Source organism: Astyanax mexicanus, chromosome 9, assembly GCF_023375975.1.
Source record: "Astyanax mexicanus isolate ESR-SI-001 chromosome 9, AstMex3_surface, whole genome shotgun sequence".
Taxonomy (NCBI): domain Eukaryota; kingdom Metazoa; phylum Chordata; class Actinopteri; order Characiformes; family Acestrorhamphidae; genus Astyanax; species Astyanax mexicanus.
This window is the reverse complement of record NC_064416.1, coordinates 39752678-39779967: the sequence shown is the minus strand read 5'-3', so window position 1 is coordinate 39779967 and position 27290 is coordinate 39752678. Positions and strand designations below refer to the sequence as shown.

The window sequence follows — 27290 nt, the reverse complement described above, 5'->3', positions numbered from 1 at the left end:
CCCCCTAGCCCTGTACACTCAAAACAGAGGGGTAGGGCTAAGTGGTAGGGCCAAGGGGTGAAATGGGTTTGGGCCAAAGACTAAGTGTGCTTAAACAGAGATCACAGAACTGTGTGTATGTGTGTGTGTGTGTGGCAGGGGGTTCTGTCCAAGCAGTGGGGCTTTTGGATGAGTGTGTGTACAGGGGGGTAGAGTTATGTGAATCGCCAGGTTGCCTCTCTGACCTTTCAGTCTGTACTTAGATCAGTTACTCTTCTGTTCTGTTTGGTGTGAATTTACATACAACACATTTACACACCCAACAGGGCTCTAAACCTTCAACACAATTTGGTTCAGTTTGGATTTTGTTCCCCCCATTTATTTATTTATTTTTTACATTATATTACCAGATTTAATTCATTCAGGATTTACATATGCAAATGTCAGACTGTGGGTACATGTAGGGATTGATTTTTTATTTTATGGCCATTGTGGAAAACAATGGTATAGATTCCATTGTATTCAGCAAATACAGTATATACTCCAGCAAAATATATGAAGCCTTTCCTTGCTGTCTTTCTTTATTTCTTACTCTACACACACACACACACACACACACACACACACACACACACACACCAGATGCCAAATCACACTGTCTTCCTCTGTCCACAGTGCACGGATGCGTTTGATTGGTCTGGGCAATGATTGGCAGTAATTGCCATGGCAGCAGGCATGCCCGCCTTTCACATGAGGTCAGCCCTGATTGGCCTGATGAGGTTGGGCCTTCTCGCTCGGGGGGACCTGCTTCACATCCAGCCGCGGGCACCCCCGCCCCCCCACACACACCATGTGCCCCAAATTCACCCAGCCTCCGCACACTTCACCTGTCAGAAGCACTGACGCTCCTGTCTGAGCGGGGGCTGCTGGGAGCGGCCACCCTGCCGGGCGGTGCTGAGAGACGGGAGAGGATCAGGGAGAATGTGAAGGTGGTAAATGGCTGTGGTGTGGAGGCTGGAATAAAGGCCATGTGTGGATTTCAGACCACATTTAGGCCGCTTCGCTGACCAGCGCAGATGTTTGCAATCAAGGCCCTCCGTAATCTGTGTTTATGGGGCTAAATCCGTCCGATTGTGACAGTGTATGTAGGTGGATCAGAGATGGAGGTCTGTCGTGCGTTTTCTGCTTCCTGTGGTCTTTCATCTGTGGAAATGTACTGAAGTCTGTTTATCTGTTGAAATAAGAATCTTTGAAGGTGTTTTTCCTTTTTGTTCCCACGTGGGCTGGAGCTGATATGTTCACAGACTTCATTTACTCCAAGTTTGTAACGTTTTTTTTTATTGTGACAATGGTTTAAGAAGCAAGTTGAACAATATGGCAACTAAATGCTTTTACTGCAATTTTAGGTTAGTTGAACGTTTTGTTAATGTTACATTTAACGTTCCTAGAACATTCAATCGAACAAGTTTTCTAAATGTTCTTAGAATGTTTTAAACATTCAGGAAACGTCGCTGCAGTGTCCATGTTTTTTTTGTTTTTTTTTAAACCTTTTACTTTTTTACTTTTCCATAATGTTAGTACTTGTCTAGATGGAAATATTTATGTCACGTTATGGAATCGATTATTATGTCACGTTTTCAGAACGTTCCTGGAATGATATTTTTTTAACACTACAGGATAACCTTCCTAGCTGTTAGCTGTGTTCCCAGTATGATCACTTGTGGCTTTGGTTCTCACTACTGGGTTTTAGTTAAATGTGCACAAAAAATTGAAATTTTCCCAGAAAATCAGCACTTACAGCACTTCATGCTACCCTCTACTGACAAGTTTTATAGAGAGGCTAATTTTATTTTCCAGTAGGATACCAATTGGCCTAATATAATATTTACATTTTCTGAGACACTTTTTATTGGCTGTAAGCCAAAATCATCAACAATAAAATAATTAAAGATTAAAATAGATCATTCTGTGTGTAATGCATCTATATAATATATGAGTTTTACATTTTGAACCAAATTATTAAAATAAAGTAACTTTTCAATGATATTCAATTTTTTTTAAGATGCACTAGTACTACCCTAAACTTCCAATACTCCCATATACTACCCAATACTCCCTGTACTACCCTGTAGTGTCCTATATTGCCCAATACTATCTATAATCCTTATACTCCATATTCTACACTATACTCCAAACTCAATAAAGGAGGTCTGAGATTCTTGGTTTGGGAGAATGTGGTGGTTATAACAAATAAGTAAGTGAGTATGGCAACATGGTAGAAAATGTTGTCCTTATTTGGAAGGGAATGGAACCACAGCATCCTTGTTTTCCATCATCACTGTGTCAGTTAGAAATGTTGTTGTTGAATTGTTTCTATTAGAGTACACTAGAAGATAAAACATAGTTCAGTCCAGATTTGTACCGTGTGACTACATTTACATTACAAGCATGACGTGACTTAAATTTGATTTGCAAAGAACAGGTCACTTACAATAGTGAATGTGAACCAGCAAGATCCAAGAACCAAATCCAATCCTTGCCGTTTAAAAACAACACGTTTGAAGGTTTGCTTTGTGGGCTCCCAGACTAATTTTTCTTCTCTGTTCTTTCTGCAGGTGTCTGGAAGTTCTGCAGGTTCTCCAGCTTCTTCGTCCACAGTTTCCACGTCCTCACGGCAGTACCCTCGCCAGCGAATCACACGCGTCAACCTCAGGGACTTCATCTTTTACATGGAGCAAGAACGAGAGACGAACAGATCGCTCTTACTCTACCGAGCTCTGCTGAAGTAGCTAACGTCAACGATGCTAACACTAACTGAAAGATGCCGAAAAACCACGGTAACAAAGAAAAAAAACACAGAACAACACGGAATCGGTAGCCAAACAGTGAACACTCACCGCACCCAGCAATCTCAAGCTTCCTATAGCACCCTGCAATGTGCCTTCAGCGACGTTTTCTCTTTTCTGCTCTCTCTGTGTCTGTCGTGATGTCCATGTGGCTTTTTTATTCAAATGGAAAAATCTGAAGTGAAAATTGTGGGGAAAAAATGTTTTTCATGTTTTTATTTTGTTGTTTACGTATTTTTTTAATCTTCATCGTTATTTGAAAAGCAAAAATTTATTTAACTTAAATACTGTGTAAAAAAGGGGTTGGAGGAAGAGTAGGGTGTCCTTTCAACATGAAATTTGAATTTTGTGTTTTTATGTTTTTAATGCACTCACATTTGGATGAGTCTGAGCCCTGAGCCCAATCTTGTTGATGTCTTTGGTCTTTGGAATAGCTGTATATTTGACGTATGTAGCGCTTATAGTGAACGATCTTTGAGACGAAATGCCTTGAAGTGATTTGTGTATATTGTTTTTTGCAAAAACAATTTTTTTCTCGAAGATTTTATGCAGCCCTAAATTAATTATGTCCAACCAATTCAGAATCGTTAAAATCCCAGCCCAGTCAGCATTTATGTACTGAAATATGTTCACAGATTACTGCAAAACTTTACTGATTCCACCCGGATGTAAATAGTTTATTTTAACTTTTTTTTAAATAATTTAATCAGCATGTAAAATGTTTTCCGCGCAGCTAAATAATGTTTAAACAATTTGTCTGTACCAATGCTCAAAGTATTCTTTCAAAAACAAGTGCATTTCAATTTATTACAGTGATATTCCATTTTATTTTTATTATACATCCATAAAAAAAAACTGCACATTCAGTTCTCCAGAAACAGGTCAGTCAGTCAGCAAACCAGCAGGTCAAGAATATAGCAATACATTCACCATGAACCATTTTCATATCTCTGTCTCTCACTTCTTTTATCATGTTCTTCAAAACTTCTGCAACTTTTATGGCGCTCAGTTTTTTTTTTTTTTTTTTATAGTTCACGATTGCATTTTTTATCCAAATGAGTTAAACATGATTCATGTAGCTGTAGATTTATACATTTATCCACAGTGATGGAGGAACTGAAGTCGTGATGTTAATCTGTAGACATTGTGCATTTTTCTCATATTTAGGAAGTGTGAGTGTGAGCTGGAGTTCTGTATGAGAGAAAACACTAAAATTAAATTAAATAAAGTTGTTAGTAACACTGCTGCACACTGATAAACTATGGGGTTAAGAAAGAAGCTAGAACATCAGATCTGATGTTTCGATATCGAGCTTTGTGATATTGATCTTGATCTTTAAGATAATAATACTGTGCAGTTAAGAAGCTCATCTGAGCCTCAAGCCTTGTAACTAGGGGAATTGGGTGTCTGTCATCTGCCTCTCATCTGTAATTGTTGTATTTATGAGTCAATGATCTGTGTACAAATGACCAGTGGACACTCAGGAGATCAGTAAAGTCATTCCATAATTATACAATCAACAAGTATTAACAAGTATGCTTGCTAAAAACTTATTTTTTGCCTTATAAGGCGCACTATATTATAAGGCGCACAATCAATAACCTTCTAGTTCCTGGTCTATTTTCATTGTATTATTAGGCGACACAGTATTGTTAGGTGATACTAGTAAGGAACAGGGGTGTCGCCATGTTTTCCTTTTAATTCAGCAGGTCTGGGAGAAGGTAAAGCTAAGCTTAATAAACAAAATTGTAATTCTTAAAAAAAAATGTGCTTTCAAAGTCAAACTAGTGCTGAAAACTGTTTATTTGGGTGAGTAAAGCGCTTCTGTTTATTTACAGTAAGCTTAGATTTCCAGATTTCCACAAAGACTGGGTGCAGCAGTGGTTACTAGCTGTAGTTAGCGCTAGTAAATGCCTCCTACAGGCCAATAATACTCACCTTTGAACGTAAAAAGAGCTAGCGCTTAGCATGATTAGCAGCTGATGCTAATACTAAACTGAAACTCCTTTATGATGCTGTACTTCAGCAGCATGGCATTATTGCTCCTTAATACGTGACTGGTAAAATTCATACATAAGATGCACCGGATTATAAGGTACACTGTTGATTTTTGGGAAAATTAAAGTATTAAGTGGCCTTATAGTGCGAAAAATATGATACGTCCTAAGTAATTTGATGGATATGCAAATCCACCAATCACAGATGAGATGCAGATAATATAGATTTAGAGAGACAGAGAAAGGCAAAATATGAATTTCTCAAATGAACTGTTTTGTCGCAAATGATGTTGACTGTAGTACAGTACACTTTGTAATGTAGTTTTTGGCTTATGTGTGCAGGACTGATTTCATATTCGGACACCTTAATTACCTTATTTTCATAATTGAGCCCTTCCAACAAATAACCATATATCAGAACCAGAAATCAATTGTGTCCTTTATTTACACTTACATTTCATCATTCCTGAAGGCACTTAAAATAACCAGTTTCTACCAAAAGGAAAAACAGCTCCCAATACAGTACCATTCAAAAGTTTGGACACACCTCTTCTCATGTAACGTGTTTTCTTCTGTTTTATGATTTTTTGCTTGTTCAATTTAATATTGAAGACTATACTAAAGCTATACAGGAACACATGCAGAATTATTCTATAAACAAAAAGTGTTAAAAAACAGTATATGTTTTATACTTTAGATTCTTCTAAGTGTCACATTTATCTTTGAGGACAGATCTGCACACTCTTGGTATTTTAATCTCAGTGTCTTCATTAGTGAGAGTCACCTGAAATAGTTTTCTCAGCATCCTGTTTTACTGTGATATTAATCTAAATTGTAGAAAATGCATTATATAAAGAAAAACATTAAGTAAGGAGGTGTTTCCAAACTTTTGACTGTTACTGTATTGTCATTTGTTGGTAGGGCTCAGCTAAGAGAAATTAGTGCAATACCAGAAGTAATAAAAAATGAACCCTACCCCTCATCAATCATACAGAAATCCAACAGAACAGTGGTGTCTCTGAAGTGATGTGTTTCAGTGTGAACACGGAGAACAGTCCAGTTTATTCCTAATCAAACCATTACTTTCCATAATCTTCACCAGTGTGAGCTGAACTGAAGCTGTACATTGCTTTACCTGTTCTGTTGCTTTATGAACTGTCCAATGATGCTTTAAAACCTCAGTCAGAATTTGCTTAACGTTATTATCTCCAGCTATGCCCCGCCTTTTCTATGCATATCATTACTGTTGTGTTCAAACTTTGTACCTTTGTTTGTGGTTGTTTTGTTTTATTATAAATGGACCAACCCCCTTAGAAAAACAGAAACAGGTTGTGCATTTCTGTCTAATTGTAATAATTTATTTGAACAGAGTACCCATATATTACGGTAATCTTTTCTTTTCTTTTGGGAGAAATCAGTTTTATTTATTTATTTTATTTTATTTTATTTTATTTTGACAACTAGACAAAATGTGCTTAATTTAGACAATTTTATTCATGAATGCACTTAAGAGTAATATAAAACTATGAAACTAAACATTTTTGTGTAAAAAAATAGCATTTTTTAATAGAGCCCTATCTTACACTCTGCCAACAGTCTATTTTCACGACTTGCCTCTGCATCGTTTAAATAGCAACAGAGTTTAGTAATTTATCAACGCTGATGGATGTGGTTTTCTGGAGGTGAGGTGTGTTCAGGTATATTTAAGGTGTATTGCTATCTTGGCAATGGAAAACACAGGTGCGCCACTGACTGATCAAAACCCTGACATCAGTCAACAGTCAGATGTTCATTGCATACACCCTCACTTGTTACACAAACACACACACAAGAACACACAGCAGTGCACAAACCCAACTTTTTCGTCAACAATAAACAAAATGCAAAATAAAATAACATTTTCCTGTCATTGTGATAGCGAAGACACGCCCTAAATCAAGCTGCATGGTGCACGGCTCGCCTATAGATCACTTAAATAGGGTCCATAATGTTTCTCAGTATTTGCAGTGTCCAAAACACATTCCTAACACATTTACTTTGTTGTGAATTTTTTTCATGTTTTTAAAGTTTCTTAGACTCCTCTGTATCTCAAGATCCACATTACTGTTCCTTCTTCGCCAAGCGCTTAGAGTTTTTAGATGTATAAGTTTTCAATACAATCTTGATGATATATTGTCATATATTGTTGCAACACCAAAAAAAGCATTGCTGCCTGATTCTGCGGTTCTGACTGGGGTTTTAACGTCACCTCAGGTCTTTATTAGAGTCACTTTCCTACAGAAACACAAACTGACCTGTTTCTCCTCTTTACTCACAGAACAACAGCGGCTACTTCACTCTTACAGGAACTCAGATCTGTTCAGCTCTTTACTGTCTTCTAGATTAGACGGTACGAGTTTTATTTTTATGTTTTATGGAGGTTTGGGATCTTACTGATTTTATTTTGAGGTAAAACCTGATCTCTAAATCTGAATCAGTCAGATCACGCCCTGCAGGTTCATCTTCACACCGTGTCGTTTTCTCTCTGTGAATTTCTCAAGCGAGTGTAGAAATCGCTCTTAAAACCGGAGCCCCTTTGCTTCTATGCACCTGCTGTGTTTCTGTTTTTTTTTTTTTTTTTTTTTTGTAATTTATATGTCAGAAAGACATTGTTCTAAACAGTTACTGAATATTTGTTTGTCTGTGTTTTGTTTTATGTTTTTTTCTTCATTTTTTTTAAAACAGCACTATTTTTGTGTATCCTATTTTTTTATGGCAACTAAAAACTGAACTCTGTTACTAATGTATAGCAAAGATTGGCCCTGTTTATAAACCTCTGCCAGTATTGCCAATAGCTGTTAAAGGGAAATTTGTTTTGTTACTATTTATATTTTGTCCTTTTTTTGTTCTTTATTTTTGTCATTTGCATTCATGCTTGCCACATTTCAGGCAAAGCAGTTTTATCGTAAAAAAAAATACCATAGGAAGAAAAAACTGTAGTAATTTAAACAAAGCACAAATAGATCTATTTGTCCAGTTAAAAAATGATTTTAATAATTATTTTTATGGTTTCTGATATCAAGCAGGACATTTCTACTACTTCAGCTTTTTAGCCAAAATATTATTATTATTATTGTTATTATTATTATTATTATTAGGAAAGTATTACTGATGTATACAGTTGGGAAATTAATGTTTTAATGTATGGATAATTTGTAAATATTGTTTACAAGACCATGTGTTTATTAGAACTACATTATTTTTGGTAAACTATGTACATATCCTGTTTGTGTGAAGAACTTCTGTATTTGTACCTATTTTGTAAAGGAATAAATCAGCTGTTTACTAAACTTAATTACTTTGTCGTTGTTTACCTCACCCTTAGAGACGTGTTTACTGTTTATCAGGTTATAATTTTCGTATCGTTTTTAAAGCAACACAGATGTTATTCCTCCAAATATTCAAAACTATCAGGAAAGTGTTGTGGAGGTATAATTAATCCATATGTAAATACACTTATAACATTTTTACGGCCACATACAGGTGCATTTTAAAAAATTAATTAATTTAATTTATTTCAGTAATTCAGTATTTATTTTATTGTTAATGATTAAGGCTTACAGCCAATGAAAACCCAAAAATCACTATCTCAGAAAATTAGAAGATTATATAAGACCAATTGGTATTTTTAGCAGTGTGGGCAGTGTGCCAATTCCAGCTGGAAAATGAAATCTGCATCTCCATAAAAGTTGTCAGCAGAGGGAAGCATGAAGTGAACTGCTTGACTTTTTGCACCAGGAGTAAAGGCAAAAAGTTATCCAAAAGCAGTGTGTAAGACTGTTGGAGGAGAACATGCCAAGATGCATAAAAACTTGATTAAAAATCAGGGTTATTCCAACAAAAATGTCTGAACATTTAAAACTTTAAAAGTATGAACTTTTTTCTTTGCGTTATTTGAGGTCTGAAAGCTCTGCATATTTTTGTTATTTCAGCTATTTCTCATTTTCTGCAAATCAGAGAAAACTTATATTACAACTGAGTTGACCAATTTCTTTTTGTAAATTCTTCAGAGAAAATTTGACATATGGAACTGTCAGATTCAAGTAGTTTCAAAAAGTTATTATTTTGTTTTGGCCTACGATATAAACGTTATGTTTTAAAAGACTTTTGATCGTGTATATTTTACAGTTTTTGCACCCCTGTATTTTACGATATATGTTTATTAGTTCAGAGCAGTTAACTGTGTCTATGTTACCTTCTGACTCTCTCCTTTAAGTTTGGCTTTTATAATGTCTATAGCTATGCTGTTCACAATCTTATGTATTTTTTTTGCTTAAGGTATTAATTTTATACAGTCAGCCTGGCACTTCTATGACAGTACTGTGATTATTAGTCCAGAGTGATTACCACCAGCCTGTATCTCTGCTTTCCTCTAAACCTTCATCACTCGTGTGAAAGGCAGAGTGTTTAGAGTTAATGAGGATGAGGAGGAGCTTGAGGCAGATATAGTGATTTCATCAGACAGGAAGCTGATCGAAGGAAGGAAAAGAAAGAAGCTTCATATAATCTCTTCTGTAATCCACCTCTTATCTCTGTATCGCCATATGAAGAGCAGGTTTGGGCAATATAACATAATATAACATAATAATGTATACAGATTTTTAAAATTATTTTTTTTATGTTATTTATCAGGGCTCTATAATAAGCTTCTTAAATTAGTTTTTGTTTATTCTTCCTGTATGAAGAGGTCGTCACCCTCCAGTGAAAAACTTATCTCCAAAACAGCAACTTTACAGGAGAGATAAAATTCTTAACTTTTAACGGAAGTTAATGTAAAAAAAATATAATTTAAGGCGTTTTGTTTTAATTTCAATTTTCTTTATTTCTTTATTTAATTTATTTTATACATTGTAGATTAATATGAACGTAAAAACAATTAAGGGACGCAAATAAACAGTAAAAAAGTGTTATTCCTCCACATTAATCTCCTGATCTAAATCTGATGAACTGAGATGGTGATTTGAGGTGATTTGAGATGAGCTAGAGCTTCACAGCATGAAGGAAAAGCAGCAGTTATTGTTTAGCACCTCCAGAAACTCCTTTTTTAAGACGCTGAGAAAACTATTCCAGGTGACTCTCCCTCATGAAGACACTGAGATTAAAATACCAAGAGTGTGCAGATCTGTCCTCAAAGATAAATGTGATACTTAGAAGAATCCAAAGTAGAAAAAAACACTTTAGTTTACAGTATAAATCAGCATGTGTTCCTGTATAACTTTAATATTGTCTTTAATATTAAATTTACAATCTGAAAAAAAAAAATCATAAAAAGAAAGAAAACATATTGAATGAGTAAGTATATCACTCGCTATCACTTTCTATACTCTCAGGGGAGTAATTTTTCCTTTAAAAGTTCTTCTTTTCAGAGTTCTACAGGATGAATACTAAAAAAAAGTATAGACTATATACTGATCTAAGAGAAATCTAAAGAAATGCTACAGGTTTTACTCAGTTTTACAGCATTAGCAGCTTTACAGCATTAGCAGCTGTACAGCTTTAGCAGCGCTAGCCAGTCACAGTTAGCAGCGCTAGGCACGGTTAGCACTAGTGAATTTTGCCCGATAGCACTAGACTGAGAAACCCCGAATGCTCCCATAAGCTCTCAGCTAGCAGTTCGTCCTGCGTAGCTTGTTTTAACATGTTAAACAGTCTGATATACTCACCTCTGACAGGTGAAAGAGCTAGCGCTGCAGTTAGCGGCTAATGCTAATGCAGCTGCAGCCTCAGTGCTGGAGAAACTTCACTGAAACTCCTGTATAACTCTGTACTTCAGCAGAGTGGCTTTACTGCTCCCTAATACCTGACTGGTACAATTCATACCTAAAGTACACTGAATTATAAAGCACAATGTCGATTTTTGGGAAAATATTTTTTTCTTAAATATGGTAATATAAATACAGTGGTTTGTATGAGCATAATGAAGTTAAAGAAAAAGGTCCACATCTCGAATAAACAGTAAATCTTTTTATTATAGCAAATATGCAAGTAAATAAAAAAAGAAAAATAATAAAAACAAACAAACAAAAAGAAACATGGAGACACTGTTAACAAACACATGCCCTTTGAATACCACAGTGTAATTATTAAAACATTAAATAATAATTTTCACCTTGGTATACATTTTGAAATGTTTTTTTCTTTTCTTCTTTTTTTTAATCCATATGTACACAACATATTGCTCGCAGATTAATGATTTTCTTTCTCTTTTTTTTTTTTTGTTCTTTAATAAGAACGTTCAGGATCTCTGTCTGTTTTTAGGCCTCGAGAGAGAAAACAGCATCCTGATCTTTAGATTTACAAATAACTGTACATAATACCAGCCGCCTGCTACACCTGCTGCACCTGCTGACTGCTAACAGAGCTCAGTGACTCCAACCCAGAGATGCTTCTGACCAAAAATTCTTTTTTTTTTTGCTTTTCTCACTGAAACCCATGAATCTGAAAACCATACGGGCTTCAAGCTGTGCCTGTGAACACTGTTTAGAACCTCGTGAAGAAACCCAGGTGAGCGTGTCTGCTGAACCTATTTCTGACTCATTTGTATAATAACTGCATATGGCGGACTGGGTGTGTTTCTAATGGAGCAGATTGAATCGTGTCTTGGTGAGATTTTGAGTTGTTGTTTGCTAAAATCACCAAAAAATAAAAAAAATAATAATTGCCGGCAACACAAAGAAACTAAGTTTTTGCATATTTTTGAGACACTTCAGAATAATTAGAATAATTAAACCATCTTTCATACCGGAATCTGAATCAATCAAAAAAACATCATTACTTTAAAATCTCAATGTTTTTAAACATTTAATCATTTGAAAAAGCCAGCTGCCCTTTCACATTGTGAACATGATTCACTATTAATGATTATAAACAGACCTGGAAGTAGTACTAATGGTTCTACTGGTATGTTATAAATTGAAATACAAGTCACTGGTTAAAATACTGAATGAATGGTATGAATGAAAGTTCTCCTATTGCTCAACATGGCGTCTGTTTACATTAAAATCCAGCCAATCAGCTTGTTGGCTACACTGTGACTAGAGGAGGATTGATGATATTATGGCACTAGTGGGGGAAACCAAAGTCCTTACAGTCTGTTTAATAGGGGTAGGAATCACAGGGTATCTCATGATAATGAAGATATCCCGATATTGTGATTGTGCGATACTTAATATATGGAAAAAATATAAAAACAATTCTCTATGATAATTCATGGCATCTGTGTTTCTGAAGAGGGTAAAATATATGTTTCACTCACAACTATCCATATTTGACGCCACATATTGATAATGTATTGCGTACAAAACCAGTACATCACAATATCAATATTTTGTCCCATTCCTACAGTTCAATAGGTGCTATATTTGCAGCACTCCTGGGCAGATATCTCCAGTCACACAAGACCAAGCACTGATCTGTATGAATGTAGATATAAAATACTATTAAATACTCAAATTAACGTTTTAAAAACATATTTTAAAGCACTGATCAAATCTGATGATACCTCAGGAATAGTTTGTTTCATAAGCAGATAACCACAGAGTTCTATTCTACAAGGACTTCAGTTCTGGCCCACTTTAAGCACTATCTGTTGTTACATCAACTGACATTAAAGTAACAACTTACTAATTTATCATCAATTATCTACTGAATTCCTCATACCAATTCTGAAGTTTTTTTTATTTAACAGACAACATTTCAGAAATCAGAAATTTATTTCTGATTGATGATTGCTCTTTAAAAAATGGAAGTTGCAATGCTACTTTCAGTCCATTTGGGCAATTCAATAGGCAATGTATTGGTAGCTCATCAGCACCCTAGACTTTCTTGGTTTCTCATATGCCTTCAAGGGATCCCTCAGACGGCCAAGAAATACAGCCCACCGAAAATATATAGGGCCCTATCTTTAACTCTACTCAAGGTGCGTTGTAATGTTCATTGCTATCTTACACACCGCCAACAGTCTATGTACACACCTTGCGTCTGCGTCGTACACTGATGGGTATGGTGGTCTCGAAACAAAGTGTGTTTAGGAAAATTTCTGGTGTATTGCTATCTTGGCAAAAGAAAACATAGGTGCACCACTGCCTGACTAGAACCTAGTCAACAGTCAGAGGTTCACTGCTATCTTGGCACTGCAGGTGCGCCACACACACTCAATACGTGTGCACCCCCACTTGTTACACACACACAAACAACAGGCAGCAGTGCACAAACCCAACTTTTATATCAACAAAAAAAAGAGAGTAGAAATGTCTAGGTAGCTGCACTGTTAAAATAGCAATCCACCAAAGTCAGAGCGCACCTTAATTAATTTAATTAAGAGAATAAGTACATGCCTTTTGCACATTTTCTCGATGTATGATAGCAAAGACACACTGACATGCCCTAAATCAAGCTGCGCGCCTACTGATTACTAAAATAGGGGTCATAATGCTCTGTTTAGGTCCAGAATTATTAATCCTGTGACTTGTGATAGTACACTACTTAGGGAGTTCAGGGTTTGGGATTTAACCTCTGTGTATTCTTCCTTCTTTGTGGTGTGTTGAGATCTCTTTTGGCATTAAGTGTTTTCGTCTCTGTGCGGATGAATGTATTTTTAAAACCCGAGCGAGGGAAATCTCAGTTTATAGTTTCAGAGTTTGTTAGCAATATTAGCCTAGCATGTTTCATTGTAAACTAAGGAAGCATGGGGTCAGATATCAAATAGAACATGCCTTGGCTGATCTGAGGATCTGAGAATGGTGATCTATCAGGTTCAATTGATTTTTTTATTCCTTCAGGAATCGCTCAGCACTTCTGTCAACTTCAGCTGGTCTGCTCGACTTACAAATGGAAGGTTTTGTAGTTTTTGGGCCTGGGAGTGTCGGACTGCTGCTGTGTTACTGAGTGTGTGTGTGTGTGTGTGTGTGTGTGTGTGTAACTGCAGGGGTCCTGTAGGTGGCTATGAGGGGTCCACACAGTAGGAGGGAACTTACATCTCCACTGGCACTGCTAGTCTCAGAGCCTCTGGGACACACATACACACACACACACACACACACTCCAAACACACATACACACACTCGACACATGAAAGCAGTGGTTGACCATTCCCTTTGTGGTGGAGTGGATGAGAGGGTCGAGCCCAGTCTGGGTCAGAACAAAGCCCGCTGTGATTAGGCTTCCCTACGGGGGGCATGTTTCTGCTCCAGGCCTTTAAATCCACACACACACCCAACCACACACACACACACACACACACTTTCTCTTTCTACAGGCTTTTTAATCAAAAAGCAAACACTACACCCAAACCCTCTGATCTGAACTTAGTACAAACTTTAAACTACCCGGCCCCCCTAATGACCATTAGCACTATGCTAACGCTAACGTGCTAATGAGGAGATCTTTTTTCCTGCTTAGGAACTTCTCCAGCTCTTTAAATGAGTCTGCCTTTGACCAAGCAGATCAAAAATGGGCGGGTTTATTTTTTTGATCAAAATCGTTTGGGATTTGTACGATACACACACACACACACACACACACTTAAAAAGAATGGGCAGAACTTGTTCTTTCTTGCTTGTTTGATGTGGAGATGTGTGTGAGGATGAGTGTGGTGGATCAGACGGGGGGTGGCTGACCTCTTGTGTGTTTGTTTGTTCTGAGTTTCTGGACTTTTTCTGCTCTGTTGAGTTTTGTGGTTCATTCTGGGTTTCAGCTCCAAAAGTCAGGGAAAAGTTTTTGGCCTGAATCTGAGCTGGATCAGCTTTAGCTGGAAGGGAGTTTTTATTTAAATAAATATAAATAATTGATTATAGTAATATTTGTGTCGTCAATTTTCAATTATTGGTTCTTAAAATATATTTTAGGACAAAAATTCCAAAAAATCTGCTTTCTTGTTTTCAGAATGATATCAAAAAAAAAAATCTGATAATCACACAAAGACCTTGTATCTTTTTGCTGTAATTGTTTATGCTCTTTATATTGTGGCAGAAGGTCAAGATAAATGACCGAAATTGACCAATAGAAATGCTCTAAAATGACTCAAACTTTTGCACCCTATTCATGTTCATATGAGAAAGAAAAATCCGTGAAACCAGATGCTAAAAAGAAACTGTGCATTCAGCTGAAAATCTGCATTCAAGCCTGAATAAAGCTGATTCCAACTGGTCCTTTGAGTGACACCATAGAAGATTAATTTCAGTTCCATGACAAGCCAATTTTGTAAAGGATGGGAATGTGAAGATCCTTTAAATAGGTAAAGAACATTTATATACACTTCTTCCCACAGATCTCTTTCACAAACAGGGCTCTGTATGGAAGCAGAAATGGTTCATCTGGGGCATCAGTTAAAGAAGCTACTGTAGCACTTTTATTTTCAAGAGCACGGGTCACTATCTGCTTTTTTTATGAACAGAAAAAGCTCTATGATCTTTTCTTTACTATTCTTTAAAATCGGATGTCAGTATCAGTTGACCCTGTTTACACCTGGTCACATGGTGTGAATAGTATTTGGATTGTATCCTGATGAGGTTTTTGTCACATGCATTTATACTGTATGGTGGACTATGCAAATTTGATCCTTGCCCTGGTATTTCAGTTGTATTAAGAGGAGATTTGGTTGTTGAAATTGTTCCTGACCCTAACCTTGCGTTCACACTGGAAGGCGACAAGTTGCTTGTGTCGCCCCACTCTTGTTTCTTGAGGCTGTTAGCGCTGTAGCTGTTAGCATGCTAGCAAACTACCTATTGAGATATGCACTACTTTCTTCCAAGCTATATTTTACTCGAAATTTCCCCTGTATTTAAGCAAAACTGCATCATATAAAGCAGAAACAGTGTTTATAATCCTCTCTGTCTTGTTGGAACCATTCACACTGTTGGGAATATGAACGAAATACACAGAAATCAAAGGTTCACAGAGCAGACGCTGCAGACCCTTGTTTCGGCCAATCTGTGATAATGTCGCTTCAGCGCATCATAATTAATTAATTTGCTTAAAGTTGAGAAAATATCAACTCTGTCTGTTTATTTGCTGCCTGCTGCTTCACGCTATGTCGCGGCAACAAATCACGCCCTCTCATTAGAAATGAATGATCACTCTGTTCACAGTGTGAATGAATGGTAAAGGTAAAGATATACTGATATACTTGCTGTTAAGCTTGGTGTATCCTGTGTCCATTTGGTGCATGGTTGTGCACGCCCTTCAGAAATTAACACTCAACATGTACGCGTAGTGCAGTACACGCAAAAGCGCCAGGGGGCAGTGCAGCACTCGGCAGCTTCAAACTGATGGACAGTTTTGATGAGCATCTGTATGATGTGGTTTTGCTGCTTGCTGCTGCATAGTGACAAATATGCATTCAGAATATATACATCAGAACAGCTGGAGAGAGATCAACATCAGCATACATCAGACATCTGAGCTGCCCTCTAGTGGAAGCCTCCAGTAACACAGCCTCCACATAGAACAGAGGCAAGTATGTAAACAGTTACGTTCACACCACAGCCAGTCGTCTATGTGAACGCATGACCAAACAGCAAGTATATCTCCAGCCTAATCCTGATACTCAGGAAGGATACATTGATTAAAACAGGTGTAAACAGGATCTGTGTGACTCAATATCAGAAATAAAAAGTGGCACTGTGCCATTTCTAGTGTTTAAACGTCCAGCAAAAATCCCCAGATTTGAAATCTTGGCCTAAATCTGACCCAGATCTTAAAGAACCTGCTTCTTAATTTGAGAACAGCACTTAATTTGTTACGAAAACATGAAGAAAACGCATTCACGGCTAATGACCTCATCCTATCAGGGCTCCTTAAACTCGGTACACGCTGAAGTCTTTTGGCACGGTGGGCTTGCATTGGAAAAGCTGCTTGTTCTCACGATAGCTGGAGGGCAAGGCAAATCTGCACCGAAACGGCCGAGCCTTTGCCTTCCATATTTGTTTAAGTGCAAAAGTATGTAGTCAAGCATGTACGATGGAGCGTTTGACACAATCTTGGCTGTTTCCCAACATGTTTTAGCTTCACCTCCCGTTTTTCCGGCGAGCCGCCACGCTTCTGGCCTCAGTTACGAACGAGGTGGCGAACGAAAAGGACGCTCAAATTCACTCTTGAGTCTGTAGCGTCTTTTGATCTCGACAGAAGCTGTTCCAGACCACACTGCTCTTCCCGACATGTAGCTTATGTGGAATTCTGAAGGATATGTCTAAAGACTTGTCATGAGAATCGAATTATATACACTTCTCTCTGTTACCTGTTTCTGTAGGAAGGGTTTTTCAGAATACTCGTGTTTGCTCGCAGCTCTCTTTAAACAAAGAGGCCTTCTCTGGGCTCTGAATGCATTACAGTCCACACTGCGTTAACTGCCCTGCCTCGGGCCATAATAGTGTTTCTCAGCGAAAGCAGCGCCAGGAAACTCCCACCCCCCCAACCTAATGACTTCAAAACACCACTCACATTCATCCTTCATATAACAAAAGAAAGCTAAAACAAACATACCGATAAAAACTGAACAAAAATAAGAGGAGAACAAATAATCCTAGTATTAATGATTGTGTACATCATGTTGGGAGGAAACGCTGCATTTTTATAAACAACAGTATTTAACGTGAAACAATCGGTTTGGCGGATGTATAGAAGCCGGACCCCCTGTTCACTGAGTCAGTCCGTCGTCTGTTGAGTCGAACGCCCCGCGCTTTGCTTCGCTTCACTCAGAGTTTTCTTGGTTTCTCGTGTTGGTTGTTGGAAGTCCAGCTCTCTTCTGAGTCCAGCCTTGAGCAACCGGCGCACAAACACCACACACATGCCTCACACGGCGACACGAGACGAGGAGAACACACCGGTTCACACTGCACTGAGAGAGAGGGGCGGCTCACGGTCATTGTTCTTTTTAGTTTCGTCACCAGGCAGGATTGGCTGAGCCCCTTCTGTAGTTCGCTCTGTAGTTCACACTGTAGTTCTTTGGGTTTCTCTTGAGTTCGGTGAGGTGAGGAATTCGCTGTTTTTTATTCGTTTGTTGTGTTTGTATACATTACATTCCACTTCAGAGCCGGCGAAGCTAACAGGCGTCTGTATCCGAGTCTGTACATGTGTTTAAATGTGTGTGTGTGTGTGTGTTTGTGTGAGCACACAGTGAGTGTAAATGTATGTATATGTGTGTGTGTGAATGTGTTTGTGTGTAACTGGGTTGTGTTAAGTCTCGGATGGGAAGTCTGTGTGGCCTCTAGTCCAGCGGCTCCTGTTTTATCCTGATGGGCGTGTTCATGGACTGGCTCCGCCTATCCTCGCGACACAGGACGTACTCGCTGAACTGGGAAGAGTCGACTCCGCCCCCACATGATGCCGCCACGCTGAAACCCTTCTGGAACAAACGCTCCAGCACCTGCAGAACAAGAGAGAGAGCACAGAGAGTTAGAATCAGTATTTTAAATATATCACATATTCCTTCTGATAGTAGAACCTTAAACGAATGAGGAGTGGAGGGCTGGGCCTTAAACACAGTAAGGAGAGAGAGAGAAAGAGAAAGAAAGAAAAAGAAAGAGAGTCAGAGAGAGAGAGATTATTCATCTCCTTTAATCCCTCTGGGTGTGTTTATGGAAGAAACATCTGTAAATCCCAAAGCGAAATCTGGTGCCAGTGTTTACCTATTCGCCGTCCTACAACAAAAAACAGCAACTCGCTGTGCAGTTCCCTCAGCAACCAGATCAGAACAAACACCAAGAGCCTTATCTTACACCCTGAGCAAGGCACTTCATGATGCTCATTGATATCTTTCGCTCTGCCAACAGTCATTTTCACACCATGTGCCTGTATTGATTAAATAGCAACAGTGCTTGTGAATTTATCTACGCTGATGAGGTCAATTTCTGGTGTATTGCTATCTTGGCAATGAAAAACACAGGTGGGCCACTGACTGAAAACAACCTAGACAGAAGTCAACAGTCAGATATTCATTGCTATCTTTGTAACACAGGCACGCCACATGCACTCATTGAATGTACACCCCAATCATAGCAGCAGTGCACAAACCCAACTTTTATATCAACTGAATACAAAATTTAAAAACATTTCTGTTCCTGAAAATAAGCTGCTCAAATACTTTTACATCATGAACAAGCAGGACAGTTTCCTCAGCTGAGAAGCGCAGAAGCACTGCGGCATTAAAATACCAATCCGCAGAGCAAGTCAGAGCACCCCTGGCTCTTAAAGGGAACAACGACTGATGCACCGATTTATAAACACTGGTTTATTTCACGTTACGCTCAAAACACATCCATGATTAACTAAGTTCAAGTAGTTCATTTCTTTTGCACATTTCAAGCCACACTAGACATACTTTTCCCGTCGTTAAATACAATGAAACTCTCTCTTTTACTCAAAGCACCCAGACTTTAATTCCCAGGACAGTTATTTCCTGTCCAAACACAGATGATGCAAAGGTAAGCCGAACTAACACAGTACTGTGGCTGTGCAGAATTGTTTTTGGGGAGTGGGGGGAGACCGAGATCTCACTAATTTACACAATGTAATGTAGATCAGAAACATTTTGTGTCATGTCATCACTTTTATCTTGTGTTAAAATTTTAAAACCAAAAGAAATGCTTCAAAATATATAGATGGTACATATATAAAGGCGGTATAATGTTGTGCTATGAGTTATTGTTTTTTTTTTTAACCTTAAAAAGTCCAGGTCCAAATAAACAATAACTTCATATGTGGGACTTTGAAACCTCTGCTCTAATGTGCTTTCTGGCACTGTATAAATCGCTGTTATCTTTAAAACTCAACCTAGGATCCTAAACGTCAAACTGTATGACTTCTATTACTGCTTTTGGCTGTATATTGTTCATTTGTTAATATATACAGTACCAGTGAAAAGTTTAAACACACTTTAAATTCTGTATTTTTCTTTTTATTATTTAAAAAATGGCGTTCAGTTAACAGCTGTTAGTAGAGTTAATTACTTGAATTCCTGCCCTCTTAATGTGTTCGGGAGCAAAGTGTAGTAAATCCGAAAAAATTGTCCTCAAGTTCAGTTGCAAAAAATATCTAAAATGTTATGATGAAACTGGCACTCATCAGAACTGCCCCAGAAAAGGAAGAGCAAGAGTTTCCTCTGTTGTACATGATAAGTTCATTAGAGTTAGCAGCCTCAGAAACTGCACGTTAACAGCCCCCCATATAAGATGTGCTCCATTATGTGCTCCTTTATAATCTGGATGACTTCAGTATTCATTTATAATGTACGGAAAAAAATAAAAAAATACAAACTTGGATTAAGAAGAGGTGTGTCCAAACTTTTGACTGGTACTGTAAATATAACAGCGCATCCTGCATCACATTATGTCTAATAGTGAAGAATACTTAATGTTTCCACATGGGTTAACTAGTCTGATTAATGCAGACTGCTCAATGCTTATTGGTGGGGTCTAAGCTTCCCTCACCTGTTAGCTTCATTAGCCTTATAGCTCCAATGCTAAAACTAAAGAAGTGAACTTTAAAAAAAGTGGGCGTGTGTTTTCTGATCGACTGCACTTTTTCTAAAGAGGTAAAACTGTAAAGCAGCAGTTAAGCAGAAGTTAGCAGTACTACAACAGATGCACCATTTCACTCACGCTATCTTTCTCTTGCTAAAGCTCATGTCTACAATATCTCCATTAAGCTCATTTTGCTTCCTTATCTCTCTATTTTTCTGTCTCTCTCTTTTCCTCCCCTTTCTCTCAATCGCAGACCTGCTGAGAGCAGTAACGATCAGGCCTGCCCAAGCATCACTCTCACCAATCTACTGACACACAGCACAGCACAGCACAGCGAGCCGGAACTATTCCAGAAAGCATCTCGCACGCCCAGCCTTGATTACTGCATCACACTAATCTGCCTAATAGTTTTTAATGTGTGCGACGCTGAGACCAAATGTTCTCATTCAGAGATTAAGACTGGGGAGAGGGTGCAGTGCCGTCTGCACACAGACTAGCAAAAAGATACCAAACTACAGATACAGCTGGCAGTGCTGGAACTCCTGGGAAACTTTTGAAAGCAGAAATTTCAAGAACTTACTAGAAATTAGAAATTATCCTCAAGTGCAAGTGCAAAGAACATCAAAAACATTATGATGGAACTGGCACTCATCAGGATCTCCCCAGGAAAAGGTCAAGCAAGAGTTATCTCTGTTGCACAGGATAAGTTAATCAGAGTTACCAGCCTCAGTATCCACATGTTTACAGCTTAACCCCAGATAAAAGAACCTAAATAATTCACAGAATATTTTGGTTTGTTTAAAATTTGGATGACTTTTATTTCATTTATTTCATTCAGTGTAGGAAAAAGAAGAAAAAAATTAAAACACTAATTAAGAAGAGGTGTGTCCAAACTTAACGTACTATATATATATATATATATATATATATATATATATATATATATATATATATATACCATATGTGCATCATGCATCACAGTAAGTCTGTCAATTAAAAGACCTGTGAAAAACTGACAACTTAAAAAAAACTGTTCCACCAAAGTAGATTTAAAACAATAGTTTGTCAAAAATTCTAAAACTCACATAAACAACATTCAAATCTTATGTAACAGCAGGCCTGTCACGATATTCAATATTAATCGATTTATCATACAATAAATTGTAATTTTTGCAGTTAATACCAAACCAAACAACCAACTAAAACAAAAGGTCTCATTCCATCTTTTTTATTCATTTTAAAATGTCTTTAGTAATATGGTCTTTAGTATGAATGAATGTCATGTGAGCTGTTTGATCTGATCTGTTATAATGCTGCTTTAGTCCGGTGGAGGAGTGAGGGGAGGTAAACAAGCGAACCAGCCAACAAATGGCCTCTAATTGGCTAACAGCACTGTGACACCAGCAAGACGGACAACAGATAGAAAGTTTTCAAATAAAGTTTTTGCTAAAATTTTGCACTCAGACTCTGTAACCCCAGGCATGTGCTAGAGTGGTATAAAGTGGAACTGTGTTCTCTGGAATGATGGAGCTCCATCCAATACTTTTGGGATGAGTTTTAATTGAATGTTTAATTATAGAATGAACATGACAAGACATTAAACAGTGCTCCGTTAAAAACAATGGTTAAAATGTTTAGGGGCTGCTTGGTGTGACATCACACATCCAGTGTTCAACAGCCTTGGAGCAGTTTTACAAAATAATAGTATAATGTCTTCCCTGGACAGGAGAGACAGTTACTCCAGCAAAAACAGGATAAACTCTTTATTATTACTCATGATTTCCAGAAGGAACAATAAACGGGTGTCCCAATACTAGTCTGTGTAAAAGGTGTGTGTGTGTGCGTGTGCGCGCGCGTGTGTGTGTGTGTGTGTGTGTGTGTCAGAGCCGTCAGCAGGGACATGCTCTCTCCTCTCTCGGCGGTTCTGTTGCTGTCAGGGTGATGGAGGAAAGATCGCATCCGTGCTGATCCCTGCGCTCAATCACCATGATGTATGGAGTCACTCGGACAGCTCCAGCTTTGGGACGTCTCACACACACACACACACACACACACGCACGCATACAGGAACTGTGTGTGTGCTTCAACATATGTTAGTCTCATGTTTTTCTTCTTTGTAATGAATTCTCTTAACCCTTCCCTTCTTCAACTTCTCATTCTCTCCTCCCTCGTTTTTGAAGATCCTTTTTTGCTGTCATCTCTGTCACCCTCTTTCTATCCTTCCTATCTTCCTCTATCCCTTCTGTTTCTGACTTTCCTTCTAGTTCCCCGTCCTTCCTCCTTCTTTTTCTACCTCTTTCTATTTCTTCTCTCTATATCCCTTCTCTCTATATTCATGCTTTCTCTATTAGGCGTTTTTTCTGTCCATCTCTCGATTTTATTCTTCTTTCTTCTCTTCTATTGCGTACCGTATGCCTCTTCTCTTACTCTCTATCCCTCCTCTCCATCATTCCATAACCATACACTCTCCTTCACTCTTTTTCTCAGTCAACATCTACCTCTCCTCCTTTTCCTCTCTCTGTATCTCTTTCCTTTCTATTCATTTTCTATTTGTTTCTCTTGTCTCTATATCTGTGCTTTCAGTTTCTCTTTTCTATGCCTTTCTCACTCTTAATTCTCTTCTCTTTTCCCTTCTCCTTTCTTTCTCCTCTCAATCCTTTCCTGTTCCCTTTAATCTCTTCCTCTATCTCACTCTCTATTATTTCTTTCTCTATCCATTCTCTCGTTATATCACCTCGCTCTCTGTCTCTTGCTTTTGTCCTTTCGATATTCATTTTCTCTATTTGTTCTTTATTTATTTCCTTCTCTCTTTTTTCTTTATTTGTGCTTTCTTTTACTCTTTTTCAATGCATGTTCTCACTTTTAATTCCTTCTCTTTTCCCTTCTGCTTTCTTTCTCTCAATCTCTTCCTATTCCCTTCAATCAATTCCTCTATTCCTTCTCCCTTACGTCTCTCTGTCTCTATTCATTCTCTTTCTATATCCCCTTACTCTCTGTCTCTTGCTTTTGTTCTTTTAATATTCCGTTTCTCCATCATTCTTTACTCTCCTTCTGCTGTATTCCTTCGCTCTCTTTCTCTGTATCCTGTACCCTTTCTATTTGTTCTTTCTATATCTCTTTTCTCTATTTCTGTGCTTTCTCTTCCTCTTTTTCAATGCATGAACACTTTTAATTGCTTCTCTTTTCCCTTCTGCTTTCCTTCTCTCAATCCCTGCCTCTTCCCTTCAATCACTTCCTCTATCCCTTCTCTCACTCTCTATTATTTCTTTCTTTCTCTGTCCATTCTCTCTATATATCCCCTCACTCTGTCTCTTGCTTTTGTCCTTTCGATATTCCTTCTCTCTATCTATTCTTTCTCTATATCTTCTCTCTATTTCTCTGCTTTCTCTGCCTCTTTTTCTATGCATGTTTTAACTCTTAATTCCTTCTCTTTTCACTTCTGCTTTCTTTCTCTCAATCTCTTCCTCTCTTGTTCTGTCACTTCCTCTATCCCTTCTCCCTCACTCTCTATTACTCTCTATTATTTCTCTCTTTCTCTATTCATTCTCTCTCTATATCTCCTCACCCTGTCTCTTGCTTTTGTTCTTTCAATATTCCGTCTCTCCATCATTCTTTACTCTTCTTCTGCTCTCTCTGTAACCTTTTCCTCTGTCTATCTGTATTTCTTCTCTCTCTATTCTGTCCTTTCTATTTGTTCTTTTTTATATTACTTTCTCTATCTCTTTTTTTTCTATTTCTGTGCTTTCTCTTCCTCTTTTTCAATGCATGAATACTTTTAATTGCTTCTCTTTTCCCTTCTGTTTTCCTTCTCTCATTCCCTTACTTTTCCCTTCAATCACTTCCTCTATCCCTTCTCCCTCACTCTATTATTTCTCTCTTTCTTGATTGATTCTCTTCATCATTCTTTGCTCTTTTCCTCTGTCTGCCTGTCCTGTATTCTTTATTCTCTCTCTCTCTCTCTCTCTCTCTCTCTCTCTCTCTCTCTCTCTCTGTTGGCTCTGTATCACAGGGCAGGTTGTATTTATTAGTGTGTGAATTCCTGCGCTGTTGTGTGGCGGGTGTGTTTACTCAGCTTCTCCTGCTATTTTTCTGGAGATAAATAAAAAGTGCTAAAGCTGTGATCTCGCACTGGATGGAGACGCTCCAGTCCTCCAGTCCTGTCAAAGCTGTGCATATCAGCAATTTACCACCCAGCCAGATTTCCCTTACTCCTGGAGGTTCTGCACATTTTAGTGATATTCCTGCTTTAACACCCACTGTAAGGTTCTGTTATTGAGCTGATTAGTAGATCAGGTGTGTTGGGAGCAGTGGGCCTTCAGAACCCAGGTTAAGAAATTCACTCTTTGCAGAGTGTTATCCTATCAGCACCAAAATACAGCTACAAATATAGACAAGATACATTAAAACCTGTTTAAATAATATGTGTGGAAGAAAATCCCAATAATGCATGTTGGAAAGATAGTTCATTTACAATATTTCCATTAGTTTCACTTATATCAAAGTTATTAATATTTGCATTACATTATTTAAATATTAACATTAATGTTACTGACGTTATGGAACATTTTTGTTACGTTAATTTATTTTATAGAACACTGTAGTTTCACTCCAGTTAACTTAACAAAACAGAACACATTTATATTAAGACAAATTATAGAACATGTAAATTGCTTAAATTAACTTCTGTTATAAAACTTAAGTTAAAACATAGGTTATATTAACTTATGTTATAGAACATTTATGCCACATGTTAAAAACAAAGTTACAAATATTTAACTTAAACTACAGTACATTAGAGTTAAAAGTATTACTGTTACATTAACAATATTACTTTTATATATATTTTCTATTCTAGAACATTTCCATTATATAAATATACATTAATGTTAAGAACATGTCTAATAAAGTAAATTAAAGGGCATTAACTTAACTGTACTAATTTTAAGATTATAAAGTATAAAAAATATAAAGTTTATATTTAAAGATGTGATGTTTTGACAAGATGACGTTCTTATGCTCTGTGAAGAAACATTAATGTTGGAATATTGAATCCTGTTAAAATTTGATCTTTAAACTAATAATGTAAATCAAATGTTGCAGCAGTAACAAGTATATGTTACAGTGTGTGTTTCTGTGTGAGATTCAGGACTGGGGGAAAACTAGTGAAGCACAATTTAACATCAGGTGAGACTGAGTTCATGCTCTGAGGTCAAAAGGTCAGTCAGATGTTTGTGAAAAGAGAAAAGGTTTGTTCACTGCTGGTCGCTCAGGGCACTGGTGTGTACTGGTGTGTGTGTGTGTGTGTGTGTGTTGGGGTCCTGTGGGGGGGTGAGGGGGGGGCGGTGGTGGCTTTAATGAGAGCAGTTAAAAGCTCCTTCCTCGTCCATTTGAGACGGATGTGAGCTGAGAGAAAGCCCGGCTCCAGCGGTAAACAGAGCGCGAGAGAGAAAATGTTGTGTTAGTTGATGCGGCCAATTAATTATATTGCAAGCCATTTAAAAATCTATAAAAGAAGTACAAAGCGGTTTAGGCTGTTTGAGAAATTGTAAGTATGGTATTAAAAAATGCAATACGTGTGTTTGAATTGCTCGGGGCGGCGTGGAGCTGGAGTCTTTCTGAAACAGGCAGAGGAGCAGGGTCTTTAAAAGGAGGAGCGTGTAAATTATGCATATCATTTTTCTCTGGTTCTGTTCTTTCATTCTCTCGTTTTTTAAAAGGAGAGAAAAACATGGCTGCTGAGGAAAATGAGCGTTTTTTTTTTTTGTTCTCGCCGGGTATATCTGTGTGTGTGTGTGTGTGTGTTAGTGAATTGCAAGGGCATTAAGGGAGAAGCCTCGATCTGACCCGATCAGGCCGGACTTATAACAGACAATGTAAAAGACAGACATTAGCACTGAGCTAATGTGAGAATGAGTGAGCCATACAGAGATAGCTTGAGTGAAAAAAGGACAGGAAGTGTAGGAGAAAGAATATCTGAGAGTGTATGAACATACACTACTAGTGCATCTTAAACAATTAGAACATCATTGAAAAGTTACTTTATTTCATTAATTCAGTTCAACATATTAAACTCATATATTATATAAATGTATTACACACAGAGTGATCTATTGATCTATTTTAAGTGTTTAGTTATTTTATTGTTGATGATTATGGCTTACAGCCAATAAAAAAAAAAATCAGAATCTCAAACAAATTTGAAAATTCTATAAGGCCAATTGATACTTTTGTGGCAAGTATGCTGAAAAATGAAATCCACATCTACAGAAAAGTTGTCAGCAGATGGAAGTATGAAGTGCTGTAAGATTTTGTAGGAAAACAAAACTACACTGACTTTGGACTTGATAATAAAACACAGTGGATCAACACCAGCAGATGACATGTCTCTCCAAACCATCACTGATCATCAGTAAATTTTACATTTCATTTATAAATCAAGGGATCAGAGTCTGGAGGAAGAGTTTAGAGACACACAGTGCAAACTGCTTGAGGTCTAGTGTGAAGTTTCCACCAATCAGTGATGGTTTGGAGAGATATGTCATCAGTTCTACATTGAGACACCACTAAAACACACATGCATTTCTGGACAAGCTGAGCGATTGTCAGATTCGTTAGTAAGAGTGAAAGCAGCATTAGGACTAGGTATTAGGTAACATTGGGTAGTAGAGTAGTATTATAGAATTAAATAAGAATTTGACAAATGTATTCAATTCTCATAACCACTGTCCTGAGATGCTGTTCTCCAGAATACACTACTCAAAATTATTTTGAAGCTTTTATCCTAAGCTAACACTACATAATGTTGCTTTAATTGAGCTGTATCTATCTATACCTGAGACTGATTAGTTTACTTTATGTTTTTAAATATAAGGCTTAATCTATAGTTACAGTAGACACAGGAATCACTAGTGTGATTGGTTGTGCTCCTAGTGTGATTGGTGGTGCACATGCTTATGAAGAGAAGTCAGTCT

At 37.6% G+C, this 27290-nt stretch overlaps 2 protein-coding genes across 5 annotated transcripts in view; one reads left to right on the top strand and one right to left on the bottom strand.

Moving 5' to 3' along the window:
• LOC103025397 (transcription initiation factor TFIID subunit 4) overlaps positions 1 to 8121 on the top strand; it is a 152224-nt gene extending 144103 nt beyond the window's left edge. For both annotated transcript variants that reach the window (XM_022679898.2, XM_022679897.2), the window contains one exon: positions 2595 to 8121. In XM_022679898.2, coding sequence (XP_022535619.2) covers positions 2595 to 2768 — 174 coding nt within the window. In that variant the 3' untranslated portion in view covers positions 2769 to 8121. The remainder of the gene's footprint in view (positions 1 to 2594) is intronic.
• Positions 8122 to 10810: 2689 nt separating this feature from the next.
• LOC103041366 (BTB/POZ domain-containing protein kctd15) overlaps positions 10811 to 27290 on the bottom strand; it is a 61709-nt gene continuing 45229 nt past the window's right edge. For all 3 annotated transcript variants that reach the window (XM_007251852.4, XM_007251851.4, XM_015606487.3), the window contains exon 5: positions 10811 to 18224. In XM_007251852.4, the coding sequence (XP_007251914.3) occupies positions 18066 to 18224 (159 nt within the window). In that variant the 3' untranslated portion in view covers positions 10811 to 18065. The remainder of the gene's footprint in view (positions 18225 to 27290) is intronic.